Consider the following 16,410-nt stretch of genomic DNA (forward strand, 5'->3'; position numbering starts at 1 on the left):
AGGGGGGAGGGCTGTATAATTCCTATCGTACATATCAAACAAGATTGAATCTAATAGCGAATTTCATTTGCAATCTACTAGGTACACAGTTTGTGCAAGTCTGATCTGAAATATCAGGCCAGACACATAACACAGAGTACTTGGAAGCCAGTCAGGAGATATGTGGAACTCTGTATTTGGGCAAAATGGGGTACATACATAGCCCATATTTGGAGGGTGACAAATACTGGCTGACCCCTTTAAAAAAAAGCACTTTTGGTCAGTAAAAAAGTAATCCTTATTCTGGGGTCACATTGATATATTGATGTTCTTTTTTATTGGACATCAATGAAAGGACATCAATAAATATAGCAAAGACCAACTGCTCAACTCATGCACGCAGACATGACCCCATGACTTTGTGAGCCTGAAAAATGAGTCATCAAATGACAGGGGGACACTCGGACAATTCTTCAGCGAAGGTGTCAGGACACAATTACAGTGTTTAGCGACAGTGCTCTTACCGTGACCTGCTGTGTTTATGAACACTGCAGCCCCAAACACTTTGACGAGGAGCTGGTAAACAGCTGCCCTGCCAATTCAGCGCCCTGTCATAAAATGTACTATACACACGGGGAGAAGCTATACGTCGGTGGGCGGCTCACTGACAATGTGCTGCTTTTGTGCGCTCCGCTTTGGCACGCTGTGTGCCCACCACCATGCGGTTGGGTGCTGTGGCCTTCTGGAAGGAGCTGAGGGCACAAGGGCCCCTTTTTTATTTTTTTAACTTTACACAACGCAGCTGTCTCTTTGGCCGGCCAAATCGGGGCGAGGGAGGGAAGAAGCCATTTCAGGCCATCCAAAACAACAGCAGTCGTAAATCTCCACTGATTATGGTAGGAGGGGGGCGGTACTGTACCGTACTGCATAAGTACAAAGACACAAGCATATCCTCAAAACGGACCGGTCTGAGCGCACACACACACACACACACACACACACACACACACACACACAAAACAGATACGTGAGCATGTCGAAACAACATGTACGTTTCACACGTGACGTCACAAACACAATACGGACACCATACACACAAAGGCTTTAAGGGAGAAAATGAGCGCACACACACACACACACACACACACACACACACACAAACGACGACCTATAAACCCTCCCCCGAGTAGACAGGCTTAACGGAGGCTTTAGCCACACACATTAAACCCATACTGCTGGGTGGCCTTAAGCACAGAACCACCTGGCCCTTTTTTATCCTACTCGTGTAACCAATTTGAGAAAGACAAAGACTAAATGATCGAGGCATGTTCCCACAATGCTAATGGCATTGTGGGAACATGCCTCGATAATTGCACAACTGCTTGCCACCAAACATTACCGTCCTTCCTTTATCACATATCTAATACGTTAGCAGTGGCACCATTATGCAAATGTTATACTGTGACACCAGGTGCACACAGTGGTTTGCATTGATTGGGTCATTATGTAGGAACTCGTACGGTGGTAAATTAAAGATAAAAGGGATGCATACATCAGCGTGGGATTCATCGAGCGCAGAATGTTGCAACGTGAACATGCTACCTCAGCTTCCTCATAACGTTTAAAGGCTCACAAAAAATATCTAGGCGATGGAGGTTTAGAATACTCAGACACAGACATACTGCACTAAGTATGCACGCACGTGGGTATAAGTACTCGCGCGCACACACACACACAGTCACACACACACACACACACACATATTGTACAGTAGAAGCACAGACAGAGGGCCCAGACGCGAGCGACCCAGACACGTTAGACCCTCCTGGGTTTGTGTCACTCTGCACTTTAAAGTCTGTCACTTCATTGCTTCCCGAGAGAAAACTCAACACCCCCAACTGGGCCCAGACCACTACATCATAGAGTTGGCACAGAGCTACGGACAGCGCCAAAGGAGCCGCTGACGGGGGTAGGTAGAATCCATCAGCAGGCTGTTTGGTCGCGGCTGATGAGTGAGGTGGCGCAGCTGCTGCTGGTGACTCCGCTGAGGGGAGGGAGGTTGGGGGGGGGGGGGTGTCTTGATGTGGTCAAGGGGTCTCGGTTCAATTTGATGATTAAAAAGCGATTTTATTTCTTAATTGTGGTGAGACGAGAAGAGAAAGCCTTTGTGGGAGATTATTCAATTCTCGCGCATTACAAACTGTTAAGTGTAACGTTACCCCCATTAAGCCAAATGGTTATAGGAACGAATCAAAGAAACAGATGCTGTGAGACAGTGGTTCTCAAGGTTCGCTCCTGGGGGGGGGGGGGGGGGCAGAGGTCCTTGGGGGGTTTCCAGGGGGCGGGGCAGAGGTTCCATGGGGTCCCCCACTCCCCAGCATGCATTATTGATTGCAAGGTGAACAAAATGCACCTTTACGGCCCTGCAACTCTGTAGAAATGGAACTAAATGGAACTAAATTTGGTTCACTCTCAGAATTAAATGAACTCAGGAGGATTTTACAGTGTAGATTGGGGGTCCCACAGATGCTTTTTTATTAAATACTGTACATATACATAAATCCATGGACCAATGCAGATCAAACAGGGACGGGGGGGGACGGGGGGGGGGGCCTTGAGAATAAAAAGGTTGAGAATAACTACTGTAACAGACATCAGCTGTGCGTTGTTGAACTCTTACCCCGGAGGGCTGTATAGCCTGCAGGATTGTAGAAACATATTGAAGTCACAAGTCCAGCCTACTCCCACACCCAACCCCAAGACTATAGTAAGTATACTGTCAACATATGCTTTCTCATGCACTTCGAGAGCAACAGTAATCACTGAGGACAGTTTCTCCCAACTCCAGCCGCATGCGTGCGTGCGTGCTAAACAATACAGTGGTTGCTTAATATTAATAACCCAACTGGCATGTGTTCAAAACAACATAGTAAAAAAAAGCCTAACATCTGAGACAGTTGATACATTAGGTGAAAGATTACTTAGGGGTTCAAAACATAGTCAAAATAGGAGGAACGGAACCTCGCATGGCTAAAATCCACAGACAAAATAGGACGAAAAGAAAGGACACGACCTCTGAGTCGTTATATGAACACTTACGGACGGTGTATGGCCATGCTCTTACCTCATTGGCTGAGTCCGAAGGGCCGTCTTCAGGTCTTCCACCACCTTGTTCCGCATATCCATTTCCTCTTCATCGAACGCGAACAGAGTCTGCATCTGTACACAGAGAGGAGTGATGGACACAGACAAACGCTGATGCAGTTTATATTTAACACAAAATGTTAGAAAATGGACATAATGGATAATGGAGGTTTCTGCCCGACAGCAACGATACGTCTTTTTCTGTGGGAGGAAAATGGAGCCCCGGGAGCGCATAATGGAGGCATTGTTGCCGCCAACGTGTACTGTAGGTGTATACATATATTTAGTTTGTTTGTTTTTAATTGCATTGTTGCATTAGACAGACTCATTAAAAGGCATTTGCATTTGTCCACAAGCGTGCCTTGGTCTCTTCCCTTTTGTGCCAACACAGGGAGACCATGAAAACTCAGAATGGCCCGCCCTGCCGCAGGGTTCCAACCCGGGACATGTTCTCGCTGTGAGGCAACAGTGCTAACCACTGTGTCACCATGCATGCGCCATATACACAGTACAGTATTCAGTGTTCATTGAACCCTGAGAGTGGAGAGATGTTCCCATACGGGTCCATTTGGTTCCTTCTGTCCACTCTCCAGAGTTGCAAATGGATAAATGAACACAGAGGATTTGACTGTGTAGGTCAACCACTGTACACTGCTCTCCTAGTGGTGTGACTGCTGTGTTGAAATCTTTCCCCCCACAACACAGATCAGAGTCCAATTAGTGTGTTTACGTCACAGGCATCACAAATCACGCTTCTCCTCTCCTTCCCATGCCATTTTCCGATTAAAGAGCTGTTTGACGCTACACAACATGCCAAAAAAGACCCGTGGGCAATTAGCTCCAATCAAGCCCACAACAAATGAGGCAGATCATTAAAAAACTCAAGTCCAGTGTGCGAGCGCTAATACAGTTGTGCGACGCTTAAAGAGGCTCCCCTCAACAACATCAAAGGACTGCTCTGCTCCCATTAGTCGGGGGCGCAGGGCTTCTGTTTAGCCTCTGCAGGCATTTTCCATGGTAGAGAGCTGCCAAAATGCCAAAGATTCAACCACTGTGTGTTTTTAGCAGCACAGTAAAATGCTAGTAACAGGGTCTGCCTGTCAATTTGCCTGAAATAACTAAATCATTATTTTTAATGACCTCGTTTCGCCAACGCCCAGCACTCCTTACACTAGGGTCAAACTTGGTTGTTGACGTCTACTAAAACACCCGCATGTTCTTCTGAATAAGTTGCAACAACCCCACGTTTCATTGCCAACCGCCATCTTTAAAAAAAAAAAAAAATGTTGGGGCTTTTCTGCCTTTGTTGATAGGACACAGTGGAGACAGACAGGAAATCGGGAGCGAGAGAGACTGGGAATGACACCAAGAAAAGGTTGTCGGGATCGGGACTTGAACCCACGACACGCTGTCAGGCATGCGCCCTATATGTGGTATGTGCCTGCCCTGGACTGCTAGGCCAGTGGACGCCCACCAACCGCCATCTTGTGTGTGTGTGTGTGTGTGTGTGTGTGAGAGAGAAAGCAAGAGAGTAGAAAGAGATAGAGAAAGTGTTTAAACTAGCAACTGTGCAGTCAAAACATCCATCGTGTCGATTTAGCCTCATGTCCAGATGCTTCCAGGTCCATTTGCCAAGAAGTGAGCGCTACGGCTCTTATATTTCTAAATGAATATGTTCATACTCGATGGGAAGCTGGACACAGCGAGTGGCGGGGATCATAGATGGTTCGCTCACGCTGTGTGAGCCAGTTCGCCGTATCAACGAGTCTGGCCAAGTCGCTCCTCACTACATCTGGTTTGTGTATGCTCGTGCTAAGCTGTGGCCAAGACGCACATGAGGATGCCGTTATCCCGTTGATAAACCGGCATCATGTACAGTGACCTCCAACTAGAGAACGCCTGTCTTCCAGCTAACCGTTGATGTGATGTATCGTTAGAGTGAACGGGACAATAACTCAACCAACACTATCACATACGTACGTGTATGCACCAGCCAGGCCTGCATGGCGAAGAGCAAAAACAGAACACCTTTAATGAATGACAAAGGATGTTTAACAGCACGGTGTTAAAGAAAGACCTCAGACAAAGTGAATCAGCAACGCTAAGCCTAGAATCTCAGGAGAAAATGTTAACCCCACTCTGGATGCATCTCAAGACCATGTGTGTTGCCATATTTTGTGAAAACAAGCAGAACAGAAGCAACTATAGGCCACATGAGCACTTTAAACCATTGGGCGCCCGCTGGCCTAGCGGTCCAGGCGCATGCCACATATAGGCTCTGGCCTGACAGCGCGTTGCATGTCCGAGTCCCGTTCATGACAAACTTTGCTGTGTCTCTACCAGTCTCTCCCTCCTCTTTCCTGTACATCTTCAGTTCAACTATCAATAAAGGCAGAAAAGAAAAACAGAAAAAATTTGTTTACCTAATAAAATCAAATAAATTGGAAGCAAGCAAGTCCCAAGTACACTTTAGAAACAGCCCCAAAAAAAACGCAACGCTCAAATATAAACTTTACAGAAAAAGCAGCCAAAAGTCGCTTATTATAATAACAAGCTCACATGGCAACAGTGCTCAAGACAGACGCCAGTCTTTCCCATTCTGTTATAGGCCAGCAAGAAGCTTGAGGTACAGCAGGCTAGCTTTGGACTCGGCAGGCCTACAGAAGCCTGTCATAACCCATTTAGACCCGACGTCGAAATTAAAAAAATGTCTTCAAAATCCCGACAGTTTTCTGAAAAACCCTATGTTTCTGCATCAGTGGTGCTCAATATTTCATGTCAAGGACCCACAAAATGTTATGTATTTGGCCTCCGCCCCCCCATCTGAAAATATGTTGTTCCATATGTTGTTCCAGGGACCCCCCCCCCCCCCCCCCCAGAAGCAAAGATATGAGTTAAAATGTTCACTCTGTAATAATATATATTCAAAGATTTGAGGCATTTTCACGATTTTTCAAAAATAGCAGACCTACAAGAGCTTGTAGATCTGCTATTTTTCAACAGCTATAAAATAAGTATAAAGTAATGCTTAAAACACCAAAGGGGTTCCCGCCCAAAATGGGATAATCAGGAGGCTGCAACGCCTGAACCGTCACACGGTGTGGCCAACAATATCTCCAGCGTCCTGACAGGGGTTTTTATGAATGAGCATCAAGGAACTGCTTGTAATCTCTCCGGGCGGCAAAGGCGAGGATGATCTCATCCAATAACCCAGCTACCGTGGAGGGGCTCTCCCCTCCTCATCCTCTCTCCTCTCTTCTCCTCTTCTCTTCTCTCTCCTCCCCCCGGAGCTCACGCTCACTGTGCAGTATACTGATGGAAGCCAAGTTGTGTGAGGTCACTGCAGAGCAACATCAGGGCCTTCCAAAGCTTCCTCCGTCAAGATACTGTACTGTCTAGACCCGACTGTTTCCCAAACAGTGGGTCGGGACCCAGATGGGCCGCGGACCAATTTTTTATGGGTCACGAGTGAAATATCCACTCTTTTTGTTTTGTGCCATACATTGAAAAGTGAATTAAAAAATAAATTGAAAAAATAAGTAGTGAAAATAGAAGATGTATAGGCTCACAACACGGCGTGAAGCGAAGCTTGTACATCTGCTATTTTCTAACGTCCAACTTCTCTTTCGGGTCTTGAGCTAAAACGTTTGGGAGCCGCTGGTCTGGACTGCAGCACTGTAGAGAAAATACTGAGCGAGACGGGTTGTTCGGGCGAAAGTCAGGAACGAGAGGAACGTGTCAAATTTAAGGCGAATCAATAGAGATACGGGCTTGGCTGACAACAGATGCTGAATGGAGACACTTGGCTGACACGTGACAACGTGAACATTGAGCAACCCAGAGAGCATCCAAGAAGATTCCTGTGTGAGGAAATAAATGGGCGGTTTTGGTTTAGAAAAATGAAACCTGACATACTTTGAGTTTGATGAGTGCGTGCGACAGCCGATGGCAGGGGAAAACATTCAAATTATTGACGACTCACAAATCTGTGCCGTCTGTCAACTGTACTTTAAGAGTGTGTGTGTGTGTGTGTGTGTGTGTGTGTGTGTGTGTGTGTGTGCGCACGCTCGCGCGAGCGAGAGAGAGAACTGTCTGAACATTTCAGAGAGCTACAGTATAATTGCTTCTCCAGGTTGCTACACTATGCTCAGGTATACCGAATGCTCTGGTGCAAAAAAATTGCTATAATTTTCCCCCAAAGTCAAGCCAATAAACAAAAAACGCTGTAAAAATAGCAGAGATGTAAACATGGTTTGTTGCTACAGGCGTGTTTGCCAGAAAAACAAACAACATGGCAATAAACAGATATCAAATGCCATTACCGCCTGGCCCTCTGTCCACGGCGATACGCGTGAATTACAGTTCAACAGTTTGTGTACTCCGTGACCTGGAAAGACTTGTAAATATCCAAATTCCTGGGCTGTTTTGGCCAGGTGTCTGACATAGGAAAAAAAGAAAAAAAAAGAAAAGAAAAGTGGAATGTGGAGAGTTTGTTCCCAAACGTTGCTGGAATTACAAGACTATGTCCCAAAGACCACTTAGTGACCCGTGTCTCCAAGAATTCATGCTTGTGTGTCATTCTTTAAGAGTCAGTCCTAAATTTCAACTTTTATGATGTTCAAACATCTGCGGAGCCAAGTTGTCGCGGTGACGAGGGCCTCTGGGTAAAAAGGTCACTGGCAAAAACCTAGAAACGTCTTAATTAGGTCACGGATGAAGGATCTGTGTCGTACTCAATGGGGAGTTCGTTCCTCCTTTTGCTTCGAATGGCATTTGTTATGATGCCTTTCTTACTTGGCACCAATATCGTCTCCAAACAACAAAACTGTGATCTTGGTTCCTTTCAGTTTTGTTGTGTGCTGAGTGATCACTGTCACAAATTATTACATAATCGTCTAATCGCAATAACTTGAGATAACCGCAATTATCCAGTTTCCACAATGAAAATTATTGAAATAACAGATCTACAAGCTAACACTTTGTGTCACTTTGTGACTAAATTCTTCAGGCCGCGTGGAGACGCAGAGTGACTAAATCAGCGGTTCCCAAAGTGGGGTCCGATGGCCCCAGGGGTCCTTGAGGGAGTTCCAGGGGGTCTCCAGCTAAAGGATAGTTTGGGTGTCCTTGACATGAAAAGGTTTGGGAAACACTGGACTAAGTGACCGGTCATTGCTGTGCCTGAACGCCGGGGTTCACACAAGAAGGAATGAGCCTTGTTAATGTAACCCTGTGACCGCTAGCGTGCCGAGTCAGCAGGGAAATGACACAGCGAGCCAAGGGGAGCTTGAGAGAGAACGCGTGAGAGAACACTGACCTCTTGGGAATAGTTAGAAGAGGCCTAAATTTAGCAGACGGTACTGTAACAGTAAGATTAAAGGAATGTTCACATCTATCGGACAATTCGGAAAGGGAAAGAGAGTGATAGTGTGATATTAGACACACTGTTGTATGGCCACTTCACGCACCAAAAACATCCGATTCGTCAATGAGCCATGAGGTCATATGGCAGCCATAAATCAGGCTTTAGAAGAGACACAGATTTACATTATCCGCAAACATTGCAAACCGAACAAATGTAACTAAATGAACCCTTACCTACTTGAAACTCTCTGAGAAGGTACAAATGTAACCAAAAGGACCCCACCGAGTGGCGAGCTACGAGCTTGTAGGTCTGCTATTTTTGAAAAATCGAATAACGACTGACATTTTTAGAATCTGATCTCAGGTCAGAATGGGTTAATCAGACCAGTGTGTGTCCAGTGGAAACCTCGTATGAATCTGATCTCAGGTCAGAATGGGTTAATTACCTACTTGTAACACTGAGAATGTACAAACGTAACCAAGCGGTCCCGCGAAAGGAACACTCAGGATTCGACTGCGTGGGTCATGGGATGAGTTTGTGTGTGGACTTACAGCAGCCATGGAGTTGATGCGGTCGATGTAGTAGTCAGGCCAGCTGGTGGCCAGCTTGTTGGGGTCCTCTTGCTCCTGTGCGGGGACACAAAGACAACGGACATGGTGAGACAGGTCGTGGTTTTGTCCTCATTCAAGTTGGGGTTTGTAACTCGTATACACCTGCGCCTCAGCAGTTAAAACAATACAAACTCAGCCTAGCGGGGTTTCACGCCGCTTTTCAACTGTGACAGGAATTAAAGGCACAATAAATGCAGTTGACCGTGTTGGGTCAACGTATCTACAAGATGAATGGATGCCTCCGTTCAGAGAGCTACTTTCAAAATGACCAGCTCAACAAGATCTACTCACCCAATACATTATTATCCCATTGCTGAAAATGATTAAAATATATAATGAATTGGGGAATGGAATTGGTAGGGTTTTTTTGTATATAACTTTGTAATGCTGCCGACGTTTGTGCGCAAAACTCCTGTAAACTAAAGTATTGCATTGTGGGTTTGAGCCGACAGCCCCCTTTTTTATGCTAATCAATCAAGTCACTGTTTGACAGAGTCGTCAAACACCGTTGTACTGCTTGCAACTTCACGTGGCAGTTGCCAAAAACATGGTTTACTTTTTATATTTAAATCATATATATTTTTAGGGGCATGTCATGTGGTCTACCTGCACAGATCTATACTGGTAGATTGCGATCTACCTTTTGGGCACCCCTGTGCTACGGGGTATGCTTTAGAAAAATGGGTGGCAGTGATGTCAAGTACATCATGTGTCATAGCCAATGGGCTAAACATGCCAGAGACCACCGGTATGGCCCTGCATAACTTATGCCAGACCACCGCTATGGTGCCGTGAGTTATGCCAGACCACGGCTATGGTCCGTATGTTATAGTAAGTAATGGTAAACTGTACATTCATAACACCCCTATCTATCCCCAGCACTTTCAGAGTGGCCCCATACTCTCTCCACATCAACAACCACATTAACGGTCTAAAAAGGATCAGGCAGTTCAGTCCATAATAACCGAGTCATAAGATCTCACATTTTACGACTGATCACTTGGGTTTAGCATTTATGGCATGCTGAGAGAGAGAGAGAGAGAGAGAGAGAGAGAGAGAGAGAGAGAGAGAGAGAGAGAGAGAGAGAGAGAGAGACAGAAAGAAAGAAAGAAAGAAAGAAAGAAAGAAAGAAAGAAAGAAAGAAAGAGAGAGAGAGAGAGAGAGAGAGAGAGAGACCTTGGGGGATGTGTGTGTTTGACAATAAGCTTTCAATAGCACTGTCTGAAATCAATTTGTACTGGCCAATCGGAGGGAACACGACGCCGCGAGCAACGAAGGCACAGGGGAATATGAAGACAATTTTCCTTTGCGCACATCTGGTCCGGTTTATCTCAGGCTGGGGGCACCGTGGTGGAACATTGCTGTTATCGGTTTAACTGTCTGTACATCGCCGAGTGGTGGAAAACTCATCAAGGTGAAAATAAATAATATTGTTGCCGTCGGGCAGAAAATGCCTATCTCCGTATTCTCAGCGTCGAACTTGAGCTTGTCGAACAGTTTTGGACATACAGTGATTTTCGTCACTCAAGAATGTCGTTTCTGCAGAAATACCATCCGATCATAATCACTCGAAAATGCCTTTTAAATGCATCTCAAACCTCGTCATGTATACGGCCAAACGGTAACCACATAATCCAAGCAGAGAGAACAGTGAACAAGGAACGTGAGGAGTCGAGGACATGCTCGTTGGTTTCTACAGCAAACATGGTAGAAATACCACCACCAACCTGTCAAACATCCAGTGTTCCATGGGTGTGGTAGGCTTTCCAGTAATGAGGCAACATCCTTAACCACATGCACCCGGCCTAGAGTCCCTATTCTGCATTGGGGCAGACGTTCTGTGAAAAGTAGCAGATCTACAAGACCCCAATGCATCGCAAAGCAGTATGTTGTGAGCTTGTAGATCATTTTTTTCTTGAATGGGGAGAGAGAAGACGGGGAGTGACAGGCAGCAAAGGTCGTCGGGAACGGGAGTTAAACTCGCGACATGCTGTCAGGTGCCCAGACCGCTACCATAGCCGACCGAGCCTTGTAGATTGAACACCCCCCCCCCCCCCCAAAAAAAAAAAAAACACCATGTTGAGTTGAGTTGATGTGGAATTGTATTCAGCTGGTGAATTGACTAAGTACTGTGTCTGTCCCACACAGCTCACACTGCTGACCTTTAAGCTCCAGGTACGAGGCCGAAGTAAAACAACAAAAGCAATGGAACGCACAGTGCGCGGCATGTGCTGCCTGGTTGGCTGCCAGTACTAGCATTTCACTGACACGCTCTTTCACTGACACGTTGCCAGACAGATCCCGGCGTGGAGATTAACAACTTTAAACTGCTTCTCAGAGTCCTTCAGCCACATTATAGCCGCTGAATGTGATTAAAAAACACGTCGGGTCCGATGCAACATTTACCCTGGCAGCTTTCACGAGCCAGAGGAAAAGTACCGTAATTTTCATGTTGTTTGGGACAAAAATTAGAGGTCCATTACTAGATACTGCAGGAGTCTGTTTTTGAGGGTCCAAGCAATGTTGGCCCCAGACAGCCCGTGGATATTTACCCTTAAAATACAGTAGCCTTGCACCATCAGGAGGATGTTAAATTACTGCTAGGAGTCATATTGTCTACAGTCTAGCGATGACAGACAGACAGACTACAGAAGATTAGACATTCGCTTTTGGACAGGTAATTATAGTGTTTTTATGTGTGTGTGGAAAAAGTGTTTATCCATACTTATCTAGTATTATCAAGTAGGGCGTTAATTTACAAAAAAAAATATATATATATATGGAGATAATGGGAGCAACGATATATCATATATACTCTGTCTACACCTGTGGTGCTCTTTACCTCTGGTGGAGAGTCTCTGGTCGCATGCTGCAGTTTAAAGCTGCAAATTTATGTCTTACCCTCAAAGCCGGTCCCAAGGACTCCCAAATTCATAACTCCATAATCTTTTTGACACATAAGATATTTAGCCTAGTACAAAATAGCGTTGATACTAAAATATTGAAGGACCTACTTTCAATTGATCTTCAAATAATTGGTCCTCACTAATGCTCAAGAAGATGGTGCCTTTCCTGCCTACTCACTCTGCATCTCAGGCATGGGCTGTGGACAAGAACAACACGCCGACCAAGAACAAAATGGGAAGAGGATTTGGGAGAAGAAATCTCTTTACGTCTTGTCCACTCTTCTTCCATTTGTGCGAGGCATGGGCTAATCCAATGCAAAATTATCCATCGTGTACATTTCACTAAAGTTAGGTTATCCAAAATATATGGCGATACTGATCCCCTGTGTGATAGGTGTCGCTCGGCCCCTGCCACGTATATACATATGTTTTCGTCATGCCCTTCTTTACGTAGATTTTGGACTGAGATCTTTGACACCATGTCAAGGAGTGTTGGGATACCAAATGTAATGACGGCTATTTTTGGAATTTCTCCCCCTACTCTATTACTGCCAAAATACAAAGCTTATTTGGTGGCCTTTACCACTCTCTTAGCTAGGCGTCTAATTCTGATGAAGTCCTCTGCTCCCCCAAACCATCTTCACTGGATTAGAGATGTACTCCACTTTATTAAATTAGAACAAATTAGATGTACCCTGAGAGGCTCTGTATCCAAATTTGAGGACACATGGGGCCCCTTCCTCGCACTGGTAAATGACTTGCAGTTCCAAGCTATTCCAGATTGAATGAGTTTAAACCTGAATCTGAGCATGCTAGACATGATCTCCGACGCAGCTGGGTTGTTCAGTATAGTCATTATTAGGAACCATGTGTGGGTGCACTGCCACGTCCATTATGTTTTGGAGGGGTGACCAATGACCATGCCATGTTGTGTCTTGTCGTATGTTTGTCTTGTTTTTGTTTCAAAACTTGATTCAGGTTATGTGGTTTACTTTGTAACTGTCAGTGTCACTTCCCTGTTAGTATAGGATTATACAATATATTTTTCTTTTATGCTACCACAATATTTTGCATATGGTGGTTATGACATTTATATGTACATGATATCTTTTTGGTATGTCCTGCATGGGTCACATATATTGCTATATTATCTGATTTACTGTATACCCTGAATAAAAAAAAAAAAAAAGAAAACATGCCAGGTAGGCAGGTTTGAAAAAAAGGAAAAAAAAGAGAAAATAATTTAAAACTTATGTTATTATTTTTTGAATACAATATTTTTTAGATGGGGGTCTAACAGCCAAATACATATCGTTTTGGGGGTCCTTGACATGAAACAAAGCTTGAGCACCACTAGCAACACCAACTGTTTTTAGAAGGCATTCGCAGAATCTTAATGGGTTAAGGTCAGGTATGTGAATGTCGCAACCCCCGTGGTTCTACCATAGCAATTACATGCTGGTTCCACACAGCACTGTACATTCCCCTCGTCTGGCGACATTAAATATGATTTACAACCTGGGCCGCTGCAGCGGGAGGACATGACTCCCCGACCGTGTATCAGGTGCGATATGCGTGAGGAGTCTTCTCTCGTTACACGCACCTGTGGCGTTCATACCGAAGGTTGTCCTCCAGTGGAAAGCTCATAATTATGTTTCTATCTAGGCAGAAACCGCCTGTCTCCATATCATGTTTTTTTTTTTTTTATCCAGATCTGCAAGCTCGAAAACGCCGCGTGAAGCAACGCGTTTCGAGCTTGTGGATCTGCTCATTCTTATGCTTTTGAATTTGAATTGACATTATGAGGTTTCAACCTGACAGAGACGATTGTGTCCAAATTCAAAACTCTTACATTTCAGGATTCAAACAAAATAAATATCAAAACATAGATGATGTACAAGCTCGCAACTTCTATTTTAGCTACTTTTTGTATGACACGATAGTTATGACCATTGTACTGTAAGGCATTCATTTACGTAAAAAAAAAGAAAAAGATATGAAAAAAAGATGGAGATAAGAGTTTTCTTCCCTAATGGCAACGATATATTGTTCTTCCCAAAGTCCCACATACCTGAATAATAAAAAAAGATGAGAGGTCAAGTTTATTTCACTGTACGCTTGGCAGTCGTGTTGGGTTTTGCAGAGACACCTGTCTAAAGACTGGATGAAGTTACATTCTTTCTTTCGGTGCTCGTTTGGCTAGGGAGACATAAAGGTTTCCAAGTTCCAAACAGGTTTAACTGATGAACCATGTTCTTTGTACGGTATCCCTATATGCACATAATCTTGTAGTCATTAAAGATTGTAGCAATAACAGAAATCAGGGAAGTGGAATGGAGTCTCTTTCCAATTTCAGTAGGGTGGGTTATATAGAAGAATAGAAGTATTAAAAGCACTCTGACTTGAATTAACACTACTTACTAGGTACACACGCACACGGGCACTTAAATAACATTGTGCTCTGCAAAATTAGACGCGCCACGCAGATCTGAGGAGAGGCCACGTTCTCACTTTCATGTTTTCCGATCGTCGAGTTTTTTTGGCAGCCCGACCCGGCCCCAATCACTCGTTTGACTGCATTCCAGCTAGCCCAGGCCGCTCTGCGGTCTGAAGCGGGATAGAAAGCTATAAGTCCACGCCGTGGCTCTCTGCAGTGACGGGCTGAATGGAACGTTGAATTTTGAATCTTTAATACCGTACGTATCTGCAGATAGTTATTGGGAATTTTATGTGAATGTTATTGGTCACAGAAATATGGCTGTCGGTTAATTCGTCGGGCCAGTGAAAACAAATAGCGTGTCGCTGTACAAAATGAACTGTGCCGTGACTGCAACATTAAACCCATTTTTTGTCCACAAAAGTCAACAGTTTTCTCTTATATGTTCTTCACTCCGGTTTTGTCGCCACAATGTGGCCCTCTGTGTCTGCACAGGACCGGGAGTATACTGTCCAACATTCCGCAGAGCCGTTCCCTCCGTGGGGAATATTTATTTATGGAAGCCGAGATATGAAGTCTCACCCAGAGAGGCAGGAAATGGACAGGATATTGAATTCTGGGGCCATTATGTAACAACGGCTTGCTGGCTTGCCTTCTCACAGGTAGCTAATGTTACATGGATTTTCAAACACGCGTGTAAGCATGCACGCGCACACACGCATACACACACACACACACACACACACACACACACACACACACACACACACACACACACAGGCTTAAGACTCTACCGGGGAGAGCACGTTGTTTAAAGCGGTGAAGATTAACCAAACCATACAAAGCTTAACAAAGACAAAAAGAAAATGGGGAAAAACTTCCGCTTCCAAGTTGGGGGAAACGCCTGGCCATTATGGTGCCCTCATGCGGGGCTCATGCCGAATGAGGTTTCAGACACAGCGTTTTGAAATGACTAACAGGATATGTGCTGCATGAATGATTTGGAAAGTGAGGCACATATTGTTTGACAGAATATCCTCTTTTTACGGAAATTAAGTTTGACTGATTAAAACGCGTAACCCGCATTTTAATCAAATACCCTACGCTGCCGAGATTGTTGTATTACCTTTAGAGCATACGCTGAATTATTTGGGCTTTTGATCCGTGAAAATCCGGCGAAAAAAGGTTCCCCCGTTTGTTATGATCCGATCCGGGTGGTGCGATCGCAGCACAAGACGCTTCTCCATGAGGAGTTGTAGTCTATTAATTTGCATTGGCCTCAATTTCCCAGAAGCCCTAGCAGCCCACAGCATGCGTTGATTTCCGGTTTCGTCATCAAAACGAAACCATCTAGTCTCTAGCTTCGCGGCAAAGACAGTTTATTTTTATTTATAACAATACGGCGGATTAAACACATAAAACAAAAGGCGGGAATGTCGTAAATAGCAGGTATCGTACCCTGGATTAAACAATTCTCGGCAGTCAAACTGTTTGGACGGAAGGTCACGGGTAAACTCTATAGGCATGGGCGGGCGTGTTTACGCTGATGAGGAGGCATATTGTGTGACCTTGTGCTCGCAGTGTTGTTGCCCTGCTAATGGGAGTCAGGAGACCCTGTAGTGTGTATGCTGATGGCTCGTTAGGACTCATTAGAAGCAGCATCTGGTACCCTACCTGGGAGCAGCACAAGTACAAGAAAGCACACGCACACACACACACACGCACGCACGCACGCACACAATCACAGACAGAAACACACACTGTACAGTACACACTATACTGTATATGGTTCTCAAACTTTCAGTGTCAAGGACGTCCAAATTGAGATGTACAGTATTAGGCAGTGGACCCCCATTTGAAAATGTTTTGCGCCATGCAGGGACACACAGAAGAGACCCTGGGGGGTCCCGGGGGGTGCTGATATGGCTGTCTTAGTGTCTTGCTGTATGTAAAAAGGCCTCAACAAGATGT

The 16,410-nt window shown here is 44.9% G+C and overlaps 1 protein-coding gene across 1 annotated transcript in view; it reads right to left on the bottom strand.

The window, feature by feature from the left end:
* The window catches only part of daam2 (dishevelled associated activator of morphogenesis 2), a 139,691-nt gene that overhangs the window by 44,256 nt on the left and 79,025 nt on the right, over positions 1–16,410 (bottom strand). Inside the window, 2 exon segments of the mRNA XM_083792351.1 lie at positions 3,104–3,198; positions 9,037–9,111. Of these exon segments, the coding sequence (XP_083648477.1) occupies positions 3,104–3,198; positions 9,037–9,111 (170 nt within the window).

Source organism: Protomyctophum parallelum, assembly GCF_964188405.1.
Source record: "Protomyctophum parallelum genome assembly, chromosome: 20".
NCBI lineage: Eukaryota > Metazoa > Chordata > Actinopteri > Myctophiformes > Myctophidae > Protomyctophum > Protomyctophum parallelum.